General features: G+C 38.9%; 1 protein-coding gene across 9 annotated transcripts in view; it reads right to left on the reverse strand.

Moving 5' to 3' along the window:
- Positions 1 to 15,012, reverse strand: part of BCL11A (B cell CLL/lymphoma 11A) — a 107,881-nt gene that overhangs the window by 90,939 nt on the left and 1,930 nt on the right. For 4 of the 9 annotated variants that reach the window (XM_014525853.2, XM_025192063.1, XM_006016740.3 and 1 more), the window contains exon 2: positions 10,172 to 10,501. In XM_014525853.2, coding sequence (XP_014381339.1) covers positions 10,172 to 10,501 — 330 coding nt within the window. Of the gene's footprint in view, positions 1 to 10,171; positions 10,502 to 11,293; positions 11,320 to 12,026; positions 12,139 to 13,072; positions 13,129 to 14,010; positions 14,971 to 15,012 lie in introns of those variants that run through there. The other 5 variants (XM_014525851.2, XM_025192087.1, XM_025192071.1 and 2 more) reach the window with 5 other exon arrangements.

A 15,012-nucleotide genomic window follows, 5' to 3' on the forward strand; every position in this document is an offset into this window, starting at 1 on the left:
AAGCCAAAGGGGCTAGAGACAAACAGAGGCAGAAAACATTGTTATGGACTTTGTTCATAAAACTAAGCCCTTAAGAGCCAAACCTATCTCTAAACATAGTAATTTATCAAAAGCAGCACAGACTTGCTCATAGGCAGTATTGTGTGCTGCTCTCAGAGAGCAGATTAACAAGATTTCCGCCACCCTCCAAAAAAGCCTTTTTAGCCACAAGTCACATCTTCCGTGTAAACATCAAATGTATTATAAAAACATTATTTTCATCAAAGTACAGTGGTATTAATTTTAAAAAGTTTGTGCATGTAGGAATGGGGGGAAAAGGCACACATGCTGAACTGTGTAATAAAGGAAGTTGGTTCATTTCTGATGTGTGTAAATCCAGTCGATTTGGCACTGGGCATCTAAATGGATCATACAGATGTCAGCTGGCAGTCAAGAAGTTTGTTCTGCTATTAGTCGACATTGTGGGAACTGCAATTATCAGCCTTTCAGTATGGACCAGGCTCTTGGGCACGATCCTGTAAGCACCTACTGTGAAGCATGCTTACCATAGTGAGTAACCCCCTAGAAGTCAACGGGACTAAACACCGCTTATGCTGCTATGAACAAGGCTGCTAACAGGAGCAAGTGCATACAGGATGGAGCCAAATATTCACAACTAAAGCCTACAATGCATTAGGTATTGATTTAAGACCCTAGATGTTCTAAGGAACCAAGTTTTGTGAATGAAGCAGGGATTGTGTTTTTTGCCTTCAAGGTGAACTGGCTTTGAAGGATTACAGAACATTCAGATAATTTATATTCCCCCTCCCCATACCTCAGACTATTTTCCAGAACTTTTCTTACCTGCAAGCTTTTAGAACAAAAAAGAGACTGGCTACTATTTATGTTCCTTTGATCATCTCTTCTCCATGTGTCTTATTCACTAGCTATTCACATTTTAACATTTATTAGAAAAAAATAGAGTTCAGTACTGCGTGAAAGTCGCATCAACAAACATCTGTATCAGCCACAGGTCTCCAGTTCTGACCAATTCTCTTTGACACTAACATTACTTTACATGAGTAGAGTTCAATGAGGGCTGATATGGGATGTGACAGCGTAAATCAGAATTAGATTAAAAACAAAAGTTTAGAAACCAACGCTATGCTGCCAAGCAAATGGCTCTTGAAGGCCAAATTTCTCAAACTGCCTTCAAGTCATTTCCCCTATTAGATTTTTTTTCTCTTTCTCTGCTTTTAAAGAAGCTCCAGTGCACAACAGTAAAATTATACATAAGGACTCTAAATATTCCTAAAATAAAGCAATTAACTTATTTCCAGAATTCTGCAAGCAATCGTGACAGACTACCCTGAACAGAAAGCAGGAGTCGTGATCCCTGACCCTCGGCCAACACAAAAGAGGCAGCCCTAGTACAATGCCTGCTGTCAGCAACTGAATTATTTTTATACAGGAATTTTTATCTCTATTGTACAAACAAGTATGTGTCTGTGCTGACTTGTTAAGCAATCCACTTGTATGTAGAATAAGATTTTTTTTTCTGCTACCAGTCACACAGCTCTAAGATCAGAAGAAATACACAGTCTTTGAAGCTCCTCAAATGTTTTAGTTAAAAGGACAGCAGTTGTTTTCAAAGATCCAAGAGTATCTTTATCAGAATTTAATTTTTCCTTATTGATTTTTTCTAACATAACACAAATTTAACATAGAACAGTTTACATTTATTACAAAATAATACAACCATTAAATAATTCTTTAGGAGGTAACATTCTTTTTTAAAATGCAGACAACACAACTTTTAATTTGTTCGCAGAAAATGAAGACACACAATAATGTGTTTCTTTTGAATAAGGCTATTAAAAAAATCAGCAACAATAATAAATGATTTCAAGTCACTGATTACACCCAAACAGTAAATGTACACTTTACAAAAACGGGTTGAAGAGCAATGACCTAGTTGATTTTTTTCCCAAGAAATAAATTCAGTGACCAAAATACAACATGGTTCATACAATGTCTGATGCCTAACTGTGAGGTTGATGGTGTGGCCAGGTAATATTTGATGGCAAATTAATTGCTATGATTTTTGCAGCATTTTTATTTTTTTCAGCTTGCATTTTGTATTTAATTGTTCACTAAATCAATTAAGTGATGAATGTAAAATTGGACTCCTTGCTTTTTGAGGGATAAGATGGTACAACTTCTGTTTATTAAAAGAAGGAAGAATAATAACAAAAAAGCAACAATGTTCTTCAGGTCTCTGTCCTTTCACAATAATTCTATTCCTGATATAGGCAGAGGTTTTTATCAGAAAAGTGGTTTCTGTCTAAAGCTCATACAATTGTAGATGTAATTGTTCAGCTTTAATGTAAACAGGAAGGACACGAACAAAAACTCGTTGTTTTTGACTGACCAGATTTCCCCAGGTATCTCTTCATCAACATACATGTTCAAGTATTCCAGTGTGAATTCAATGATTGAAACTGATTCAGACCTAAATAATACGCTGACAACGCCTACCTGTAAGGGCACAGTTTAGCAGTGAAGTCCTCAGTTATTTCAGAGGAAGCTTAAGCTTATCTCCTTGAGGTGTGTGTGTGTATGTGTGTGTGTGTGTGTGTCTAAAACCTTGATATATTATCAGTTAAGTAAGAAAAAAAAACCCAAGCCTAAATTGGTTTATATGTACCCATCAAATATGGAAAGGTGTTGTTTTACAGCAACCTGTTCAGGTAAAACTTCCAACAGAATTGCATCAGATAAGCTTGCAGAGATTCCAGAGAGAGCAGAAAGAAGAAACACTTTCATGCACTGTCTGCAAACTTAGAATTCAACAGCTTTTTGGCAGCCAATTTGTTTCAAGTGTTTTGTTTCAGGAAACGCGTGTATTTTTCTTTGTACATTTTGTGGATTTACTACAACTGGTTCTGACAGCTGTTGATTCTGTTAAATGAACACATTATTAAAAAACCTCTAACATCCCTGAGCTGAGGAATATACATTTTAATAGAGTTTAAATTGTGAACCTCCAAGAATGTACAAATGAAACCTGTGTGAATACTAACCCAGTTACTCTGGATTTCAAGCAAGGCTTGTTCTTACAGTGGGGGGTAAGAGACACTGTGGTTTACTACATATGTTAACTGTATTTTGTTAGTTTCAATCATATATAGATGCAAAAAACAGGAAAATCAACATTTAAGTATTAAAAATCGATGCACGCTAATAATTTGCTAATAAAATACTCAAGTGATTGACATTAATATGTTCCAAATAATTCTGCTAGGTCGTATATGCATTTTTTCAGAAAGGAAAAAAACAACTATATGAAATGAGGAGAGAAAGAAGTGGATGTTTTCATTTTGTCTTAGATCAAAGGAAAACAAGAATGGAAACTGTGGCATATTGAACATTTTTCCACCGCTGTCACTCACACTAGGCTATCTAAGTTTTATACAATTCCCCAGACTAGCTGCATATTAAGCTTGCTGTGTACAGCTTTATTATAGTGTGGTAGTGAGGAAACATTAATATTCCTGTGTTGCATCTGACAGGACATTTACATGCGCCCATCTGAGCTCACACCTGAGAGCTGCTCCAAGGTACAGTAACTGTGCTCCTATTGTAAAGGCAAATGAAGAACACAAATTCCCTGCTGGGATCAGGGCTGACCTCACCACACCCCACACCTCAAACCTTTCCCTTGCCAACCTAACTCAATGCCATCTCAGAATGACGAATGAGCTGAGGAAAAGACACCAAGTTACTAACCCTCTAAGAACAGCAAAAAGCCTCTCTGAAATATTTTTAAAATGCATAGCAAGTACAGCTGGCCAATAAAGGTTGGGAAACAAACTCAGTGAACCTAATACAGAATATGCTGCATACTAAAACTGATTAGAAATACAGGATGCTGTGTTAACCAGGCTTCAAAATGGGTTTGGCATTAAAGGAGCCTGGCTTTAATAATGGGGGTTACTTTGCTTTGGTCTGGGTATATGTTATGAGTTGCCATCTCAGGCCCTAACTCTGTATTTAACCACAGCTGTAACTTTATGCATATGAGGAAAGCCATTGACTTCAGCTTGATTACTCACCTGCATAAAAATAAGTGTATGAGTAAATCTTGGCATGGTTGGGACTGGACATAAACTACTTCAGAGGAAATTCATTTTGTAATGAATACTAGTAACAATAATAAAGTTTGGGAATAAATTAATTAGTCAATTATGTAAAAAATGATATACAAATCCCAACCATTAAGTTATTGAAAGTGAGCACTATGGTCCCTATCCCAGGACCCGTCCTATCAGTAGCAACAGGATTGGGTCCAATGTAATTTGTGCAAGTTCAGATTAAACATGCTTGTTTGTCTAGAAAAAAAAAAAATCAGTGAATTTTACAGCCATGCTAGAAATAGCAATACAAGTCTTAATGTATTAAAATATATGGTCTGGATATATTTTATGAATGCCTGCAATATCCTTCAAATTGACACATAAAATAAAGACCTCCTAGATGGAAAACTGTATTGAAAATGTGTACCAAGTTAAAAATAAAAACTCCTTGTAATAACAACATTGCTGACATAGCCATGACCCAAATGAAATCTGAACAAGCAGAAAGGTACTAAAGATCCTTAGTGATTAGATCTCATGCTAAAAAAGTGGCAAAGTGCCAGGCCATGTCCAGCTTGATGCTAAATGCCTTTTATTGCAAAAAGCTGGTACTACTGGATACAAAAACAGACCAAAGTTTGAAATTAATTTTGTCAACATTTTTTTACATATTAAGGCACTGAGGAAGGGGGCTGTAGAAAGACAGTCAAATGGAGACTGAATTTGCATTGTGTGACACTCCCAAGTCTCCTTAATTGTCTTTACTGCATGAATTAAAAAGGAAATTCAAATTCTCAGAGTTATATGTACAAAATGGTATAATGCCAAAAGGTTTCCTTCTCTTTTAAATAAAAAAATTGTGGAAATCTTTAGGTAAAAAAAAATCTCCCTATTTTAAAGTGCTTCATTTCCACCACCCCCCCTTGTCTGCCACACCTCCCATAACTCAATCTTTATCAGTTAGCCTAGCAACACAGGACCTTATGTTTATTGAGTAAATTATTTTCAAAGGTTGTCAGGCATAATATTAATAGGCACCTTTTCATACCTAGGCTAATCCTAAATGTTTGCTAACCTGACTTCCACCCCAACATTTTGTATCCAACTACATTTGAGCCCATGGTGAGCTTTACAATAAAATGTCACAAGTAATAGAGGAAAGAATGCAAAACATATTTCTAACCCTCTAAACAAAAATATATGATTGGCAGGAGACAGCAATGAGGTGATTAAAGGAATTTCACCACATGTGATTGTTTCCTGGAATAATCATGCCAAATCAAAAGAAAACTTTCTACACTGCTTCTGCCCTTGACGTGAACACATATTTGTATTTCCAGTAAAAAAAAAAAAAAAAAAAAAAAAAAAAAAAATTGTATTAACTGCCTGTAAAAGCAGAGAATAGAAAAATGAGAACAATCTCCACTTCATGCAAAGGATGATCTTCATATCAGGTGGCTGTTTCTTCAAAACTGTTATTTGTAAAACCCAACAAGGAAAATGCACACAGTTGAATTTTTTGTGTGTCCCTGAAAAAGCAAATCTGAACAACTTTCGGATCTCTTCCGTTTTAATATTCCTCCCCGCCCCCCCAAAAGTGAATTTTGCAGCCGTACAGGCCACTGTGTTTAATTAAGCTTTCAAAAGTCCTCTGACAATGCCAACAATTGAAAGACACTTCTGTAGCTCAATCATGCAATCGTTGTGACAGTTCTATTTACAATTTGTCTTAGAAAGAGTTTCTCAGACATTGTACTTTGACAAAACATCCAAGCTGCCAGTTCACAACCTTTCTCTGTCTTATTTACAAATACAGCTTGTATGCAGGACTAAAATTCTCACAAGCATGAGTCTCTGCATAGTGACCTCACAAATTTTCCCTCTTGCCAATCCCCGTGTGCACCATTAGCAACTTTTGCACTGAACAATTAAAGGTAATATTTAGTCAAAGGGTTTTTTTTCCTTTTTTTTCTTTTTTTAATGCACAAACACAGTTAAGCTTTTTCTAGCTCATTGTATAGCTGCAATACCAGCTATTTAGTTCAGAGTCTATCATTTTTATCTGAAACAAGGCAAAATAATAATAATAAGGAATTACAGTTTACGCACGACAGACTTATATCAGTCCCTGCTAACAGTGCACCAAGAGAATGTCTGTGGTACATAGATTAGTCAAAAAAATTCCTTTTTGTGAACAGCAACAGTTAACATACCTGGTTTATAATTTAATAGCACACTACGTCCATTTTCCATTCAAGTATTAATTGTAAAAGTATTTCCTAAATTTAATTTCCTCGTGTTATTTAAACATAACAGGCATGGAGGGGGAAATATACAGGCAGTAAAAGTGACCTCCTCTTACTCTCTTTCTTTGTACAGTAGATACTGTACTCAAGGATATACAAGCATCTAAGTAAATGTGAATATATGTTACATTCTAAGGAGGTCCAGCTGGACTGACATCATTTATAAGTTCCTTTTCCACCCAAAATAATAATCTTTCATTAATTTATACAGGTTTATATATTCAACAAACAAAACACCAAAACCTGACACTGGTGTGCTATAAATATTTCTTTAGCCTTTTCAATAAGTGAACAGCAATTTTACATTCACTGATCTTGAGATACTTCAGTTAATATTTTCCCCCATTGTAAAATATGAGACTGGATAACTAAACCCCTGCCGTAGCACTCACTGCAAATCACAGGCTGCTGGTATCTGGTGGTGAGTGTTTGACATACATATTGATGAAAGCTGCCTCATTGGACCCACACAACATATCCTATTAATTTTCAGTTAAATTTATGACATTTCTGCCATAGTACTGGATCAACATCAGTCAATTTTTTTTTATATCGTCAAGGCTGTGTGCGAGCACACACACGCGTATGCACATCTGTGATTATGTTTTACATATATGAAAACATACATATGCAAACAAACTATTAATATTATTCTTATCTCTGAAAAAGGGTTAGGAAGAAGAGAAGCCTAGATTGTTTCAAGATAGATGAGAATGATTCAGTGCTTTATTTCTTGTCTCTGGATGCACTGATCCCTAAGCATTACTTATCTTATGAAGATGTCTTTTACTGTTATGCACCAGCTTATTGACTACAAAATGGCACACAGAGCATATACTGTATCCACACCTAACTTATAACATCTCCTTCTATAAAACAGTTAACTGACTGCTTTTTACATTATGATTAAATATATTTTCTATATACGTATAAGGCATCAATTCAGCCATCTCCTGTACATGTCTCGTAAAGCAACGTCCTTAGTATTTTAAATTATGTGTTCGGATATATTTTGCATTATTATGTCTATTTTTTTTCCTTTCCATTTTGCTAAAGAAAAGCAGATACAAAATACTGGAATTAACAAATGCCTGAGGTTCACTTCAGGGACCTTCAAAGTACCTGATCTCCACAACTTATTCAATGACCCTGACTGCTAATTTCACTGCCGGACACTGGGAATTCACTGGTGTGAGTTATTAGAAGTGATAATTCCAGCTATTGACACATTACTTTATGATATGACAAAACTGTCTCCTGCCTAACTAATTCCAGCATGGAAAAATGAGATTAAATAAAATGAGAGGAACATTATAAGACCTCATAATTATCAGTGCATGAAAGGTTTATCTCACCTGAGTCACTTCACTTGTGCACCCACTGGAGAGCTTCTATATGTTTTTCCTCTGAAAACAATTAGGAACTGATCTTACATTCCTTGCATACCCAAAACTCCCACTGACTTCAGCAGGCCTCTGACATGTATAAGGCTTAAACAAAATCACACAGAAAACTATCTGTACAGTAGAAGGAAAATAATTAGAGCCGAATCTTGCAACCTTTTCGTCACAAAAATAATCTTTTGCCCATATCAGTAATCCCATGGAATTTAATGAGCCTCCTCTTGTGAGTAAGGCCTAGCTGTGTAGGTACAGACTACTTGGAAGGATTTGCAGGATCAGACCCCCAGTTATCTTATGTCTCTTGTATACTGTACATACAGTATTCTGAACTTACTCCTTAGTCTACCAAACCATATAGAAAAAACAGGAGACTGTTAACACATGTCATTCCTCTAATTAATAACACCCTTCTATCTGCCAGAGCCAGAGCCTGCTCACTTTGCTCATGCTGACTGCCCCAGTTACATGACTAAGGCAGGCAGAATTTGGCCCAGAGGGTCCACAAAGTTGAACAACTGTGATAATAAAATCCGAAACTAAAGAATTAACCCTCATGCACAGCTCCTCAGTGTGGCTGTATCTTAGACTGAATGACCTATTTGGGACCATGGCAAGAAGTGTGGTTTTAATTCTTGCTTGACAGATACTGTGTTTTGTCTTTTAAACAGAGCAGTTCAATATGTAAATACGATGTTACATCACACAAGTGTTACTCCATATTTGGTGATTTAGCATGGCTTCAGATCTCTGAAGACTACAAATCCCTTCCACTAGGCTCCTGCTTCATTAATCATGCCCTACACTTCTGTTCATTTTCCTTCAAATCACAGACAGCACATGGAAATGGTCATTGCCATATACTACTCTGGAAATAAAAATCTTTAACCTATATGTCACAGAAGTTGAATGTGCTGGAATTGTTCTTTAACCATCTTTCAAAACGTAGTTCACTAGTAATTGACCCTTTATTTCTTCGAATGCATGTATGTATGTATATCTGTGTGTGCATACACATGTGCGTGTGTGCACACTACTACTGCAGAGCCTTCAAAAATACAAATGCCAAGTGTAATTTTAATGATTGGTTGGGGGAAAGAAATATCTTATTGAATCCCACAGTGCCTAGTGACCTATTATGGTTTAACTTTCTGGCCAAAGTAAAAGACAAGACCCACTGTATCATGTGATTATCTACAATTCTTCTGCTAATACTGAACTGTCCCTTAGGCTATTAAAATAGAGATACATGTAATGCCTTATCCTAACTGATATTTCTATAAAACTAGATCAGGCTTTTGGTGATTTTGATATTCTACAGTATAATCATGATACTGTAAGCATAATTTAAAGTGAGATACCAATGGGTAATGTTCTAGTTTGCTATAAGGATTTTCAAAACTGACTATGCATTCAGAACCTTGCAGTGTTCCTATGATATTGTTTCTTGTATTAAATTCCGTTTTCAACCTCAACTGTTGAGAAATTTTTCACGTTTAATATTTTGCCATTTAAAAATTATCATAGGAAGTAACAGTCCTTACTTTTTTTTTAATTACATCTCTACAGTGTTTGTTGCACAAAACAGAACTCTGTCTTGGACATTTGTACGGGTGACATGTGGTTGTATAAACCACAAACAAAATCAAGATACATCTGTCAAAACCACATCAGAGACAAGAGAGAGCACAGAGAAGCATTTATCATTTGGCTGAGGAGGCAGGCTGCAGAGAGCGGCCTTTCCTGTCAAACCAACCTTTTGAAATTTCCAACATGCCCTTAAACTTTTCGAATAAGCATGTCTGTGCGCTTCAGCAACTGCCCTCTCTACTCTGGCCTGGCCAGTCGAAAATGGCATCTTAAAGTCAAGGTCGGTGGTGTCACTTTGCCATGGGGCTGTGTTTAATTACAGTCCATACGCTGACAGCCAATATGGATCCAAGGCTAGCTGATGCTCAGTTAACTCTTTCACCCCTGACTTTACAAAAGACTTTATAGCTAGTTCCCTGTATCACACAGCAGGGTGTAAAACAGGCATATAAGGAACTAAGATAGGCAAGACACTGGGAGATAGTCAGTATAAATATGTACAATTAAGAAAACAGTCTCAACAAACCCAGTTAAAAAGACTCAAAAGTGTAGCATGTGCCTGTTGATCCTTCATCTACTCAGTCACTAAGAATTATTTTTTGTGTATGTAGTCTGTACCAAAATGCAAGCCATTTAACATGTAGGCTATCATGGAAAATAGAACAATAAGACAGATATAGCACTTTACAGCTGTGAACTCACTACATTTCAAATGAAAATGGAAATAAACTTGCAAATACTTCTCCTGGCTTTGATTTACCTGCTATATGTTCCTGTTTAGGGCAAATTCCTCTAGATGACGTTGATAAACAATCGTCATCCTCTGGTGTGACCTGGATGCCAACCTCCACAGGATTGGATGCTTTTTTCAGCTCACTTGGTGAGGGTGAAGGTGGCTTATCCACAGCCTTCTCTAAGCAGAGACTGCCATTGCATTGTTTCCGTTTGTGCTCAATAAAAATAAGAATGTCCCCCAATGGGAAGTTCATCTGACACTGGCCACAAGTAAGGAGGTCATGGTCCCCTTCTGGAGCTCCCAGTGTGCCATGTTCAGGTTCATCATCAGTAAGAATGGCTTCAAGAGGTTCGGCTGCAGTTTAAGAAACAAAAGGAGAATCATTAGAGCTCTTGTAGAGAGAAGGGGAAGGGGGGTTAAAAAAAACACACTGAGCCCCCTCCCACCCCCGTTCATAAATGTTATTCATTGCCTACAACATTGGTATGCTGAAAAAATTAAACCAGTACAATGTGAATAGATGGTGCATTATCATTCCAATAAGAAAATGAATTTATCAGTGTGATGGGGAATATATTTTGAGAAAGTAGCTGTAATGTATATAACTGCAGGAATGAAAACTGCCATCTTATCTGTATTCCTGGATTTAGACAAATGTCTAATTTGAATGAACAATTTTAAGGGCAAAAATGTAAATAAGAGCTGTAAAAAAATCCTGGTGAGAATACTGTGGTATCATGAAGAAAAGCTAATATAGTTCTTCATTGCCTGACATACTATTTGTTTATGTATTTAGGACTAATACTTTATTTACATATACACATGTACGTGTGCTCTCACACAGACACACACACATTTCCTATGACTTAGTCATGCAATTTAAAATGTTAACATGCAAGTTAGGCATGTACATGTGACGAATACATTAAACACACATTACAAAGCTACATGAGAGGCACAGATATACAGTACAGTATGTAGGCATGTATGTATAATCTGTTTCCATATATGCAAACCTATACACATCTTAAGACTACAAAAATTCTAAACAAGTGAATTGGTATTTCGCATAACTATAATTCCTCTTGCACAAAAAGTAACTTTCAGCCACACCACAGAATTCAAAGAAATATCAAATTTACTCACAATTCTACTTATACATGGTAGCTAAATAGGACACTTCTTGAGCACTGCAAAAAAAATAAGCCTTTTTTTTGCATTCTAAAGAAAGGAATGCCTACATTATTCTAAACATGTTAGTACTGGTGGCCTTCATCATGTAAAAATCAGCATGGCCAAGCAAATGCCACACTTTATAACAACAGTTTAAACAAAGTGCTTTTTTTAAACTTGAAATACCTTGCCTAGTGTTCTCAAAGTTGACTAATTTTCTGAATGAGCTTCAAAAAGCTTCATTATGAGACTATTTCTGAGCACATAATTGCCAGTGAATGGTATAACAAGATGGACATATCTTTTTTTGTTTGCTTTTTTTTTTTACTTTGTACTTAAATATCTAGACAATATTTGTGCAACATCCATCATTATAACCTTGCAAGAAAAAAAAATAAAACTGTGTTGGTATTTCTGTACCTATGCAACATAATGCAGACACTGACAACAAAAGCGAAAAGGAGATTAACGTTACAAAATATTAAACACCTCAAAACATGGCTAGGTAATGAATGCGAGACAGAATACAACTCTTAAACAGTTAATCAGTCTGACCTTCTTTAGCGAGCTGCCAATTTCACATTTAATGAACTTAAAGCCACAGAGAATCAAAAAATAGATTTTAATTTGACTGCAGAATATTGGAACAGATTTTGATAAAGTGCAAAAATCCAGTGAACTCAGGTTAAACTTATTTCAACCCTACCTAGGCAGAATATTGAGGAAGAAGATCTGGAGTAGCTCCCAGTTGTGCTGGGTAAAATAATATTGAAAGAGCACACTACCTCACCGTACCTCAGCTCCAACTAGGACACAGTGATACATTCCATAATTTCTTGCCTCTAGTACTACTTCTAATTTAACATAAGGTCAGCCACAGGAATATGAAGGTTACTTTCATATTAATAAAAACAACATCTTAATCACTTGGGTTTTCTTCTCAACTTACTGACCAAAAGATAATATACAGGCATTTGCACTTTTCTGGTACAGAAAAGAAAACAAGAACGTTTCTGCAATATCTGTGTAGATGTCATTTTTTCAGACAACAATTTTCTTTTTTTGTTGCATTTGGACAGAGCGAGTGACCAAATACAGAAGTCATTCTACCAGTTATCTTTCTACTTGCCTCAAACCCAGGTATTTTGTGTTAAGCTATAAATGTAACTTTCAGTTTACTACCTGGAAGTAGCAAAACAAAAAATAAATAAATAAATGATATTGTCTCCAGAACTACTTTAACTGGAACTCAATCCTATGATTTTGCTTTGGCCTGATTTATTTCCGAATGTATCGATATTATTTAACAGTGAAGAAGAATGCAGTGCTTTCAGACTAGACAGTTTAAAGTACTCCTAAACAAAAACAGTCTTTGCTAAAGTCTGTACTGACTGGGCTGATTTACAATCAAAACCAGGAAATGAAGTGGTAATTCAGAGGTTGCTGATTACACCTCCACATTTCACCTAATTAATTTTATAGGAGGCAAAGTTCTTGAAAATAACAAGATGATCAAATGTACAGATATAAAACCTGTAACCTCAACATTTTCTATGCTCTTAAGGTAAATTATTGCTAATTAACAAGAATTATATACTAATGTATGAAATACTTCTGGCCCCAGCTTCATTACAAAACATTTGGCTTCTGCTGATGCAAGAGCCAGCAAAAATATGGGGCTTTTTTGTCTTATTACAGCTTTTTTTTTTTTTAAATCAGGTGTACAAAGAAAAGAGGAAAATCCCATTTCACCTGGTCCTGCCACTGCTTTTGCAGACTACGTCTTGTAATTCCGGGACAATCAAAATTCCCTGCCTAAGTATCTAATCATTCGTCTATATTTTTAATGCAAATTGCTCCTCCATAAACATGTATTTCGAGGCTCTCTCGCGCCCCCCCCCCCCCAACTTCAACGTCCACCAAAATAACATCAGCGTCTGTGTGAAGTTAAATGGATTTTGTCTCAAAAGAAGAGTGAGGGGGTGCCAGGGAAGAAGAAAGGGAGAGCCAGTTCTGCTTTACAAAGGTAAGGGGAAAGGAGGAGGAGAGTGTGTGTGTGTGTGTGTGTAAAGGGGGGGGGGTGTTGGTGTGAATACGAGAGAGACAGAGGCGTCTAAATGCCCCAGCAGCAGACAGGGCTGTGCAGCTGGAAAGACAAAAAAGAAAAAACCAGGAGACAGACAGAGAGTCCAAGTTTGCCCTCAAGTGTCTATCCTGCGCTCGCCTCGGCAAGCCCACGAAGGGCGAGCGCTGTGGGCGCGGGCTGGGTGAGGGAGCCAACTTGGCCGGAGCCGCGCGGGCTGCACAATGGGAGCCGGAGCGGGAGCCAGCACGTGTGAGCCGGCAAGGTGCTGCCTCGCCCGGGGCTCAGCCCCGCCGGGGCCACGACCACTGCGTGTCCGCGGGATGGAGCGGGCGGGAGTTTGCAGCCGCCCCGATCCCATCCGGCAGGGCGAGGGCGAGGGCGAGGGCGAGGGGGGGAAGCCAAACAAAAGCAGACGCGTCCAAGTCACCCAAACAAGCCCCAAGTCAGCCCCGGGGCGCTGCGGGGACGGGGCCCCGTGCGGGGAGCGGGCTGCAGCCGGGGCACGCGGGGAGCACGACGGACAAAGAAAGGGTAGGGGGCCGGGAGAGGCGGGGGGCAGCTCCCTCCCCCTCCTCGCCAGACGAAAATGCTGAGAATTACGGACGTGGTGAAACTGATCAGGTTCAAGTTCGCTGGGCTGCTGCTTGCTGCTTTTTTTTTTTGCTTTTTTTTTTTGATCTTGTTCTGCCTCCTAGCGACTGAAATCCGCAGCCAGCCCTCGGCGCCACCGGGGAAGGGGATGAAATAATATGGAGAGAGAGCGGGAGAGAAAAACCCTGCTCTGGCACAACCTGCCTCCCCCCGCTTCATATACACACACACCCCGCCGCCCCGATCTGCCCCCCGGGCCGGGCTGCAGCCGCCCGCGGACACACGGGCACGGGCCGCCTGGCGGCAGGAGGGGACCCGGGACGGGGAGCTGCGCTTTCCTCCAGCCCGGGACTCGGCAGTCACACACACACACTCCCGCTCTCTCTCACTTTGTGGTAATTAGCACACATGCACATACTTTGTGGTAATTAACACACACAGTGGTATTTATGAAGTAACACACACACACACACTCTCCCTCTCACTTTGTGGTAATTAACACACGCACACACCGCACTGGCATTTGTGAAGTAAAACACACACACACACACTTCATGGTATTTGTGAATGCACACACACACACACACTGTTTGCGAATACACACTGGTATTTGTGAATGCACACACACACTTTGTGGTATTTGTGCAGTAACCCGGGTTAGTGCAGACTGAGAGGTGTGTGCGCGCGCGCGCGCGCATGGGGGGGTCCCGCCACCCGGTTAGGAAGAGGCTGCCCGAGCGGTGCTGCCAGGCACAATGCACGCCCAGGGCTCCGCGTGTCCCAGGGCGCGGGGACCCGGTGGCAAGCGACTTCAGAGGAGCCTGCGAGGGAGGGAGTTGGGGGGGAGGTGAGGAGCGGGCCCCCTTCAGGTTTTTTAGAGAAAACTTGTCGAATGCAAATGTATTTTCTTTTTCTTGTCTTCTGGGTTTCCCCTTTCTTTACTGAGGGCGGCCCCCTCCACTAACGGGCTCGTGCGCGGCTCCCTGCGCCCTAGCGGGGAAATCGCAATGGATAA

The sequence above is a fragment of the Alligator sinensis genome, unplaced genomic scaffold, assembly GCF_000455745.1.
Source record: "Alligator sinensis unplaced genomic scaffold, ASM45574v1 scaffold219_1, whole genome shotgun sequence".
NCBI lineage: Eukaryota > Metazoa > Chordata > Crocodylia > Alligatoridae > Alligator > Alligator sinensis.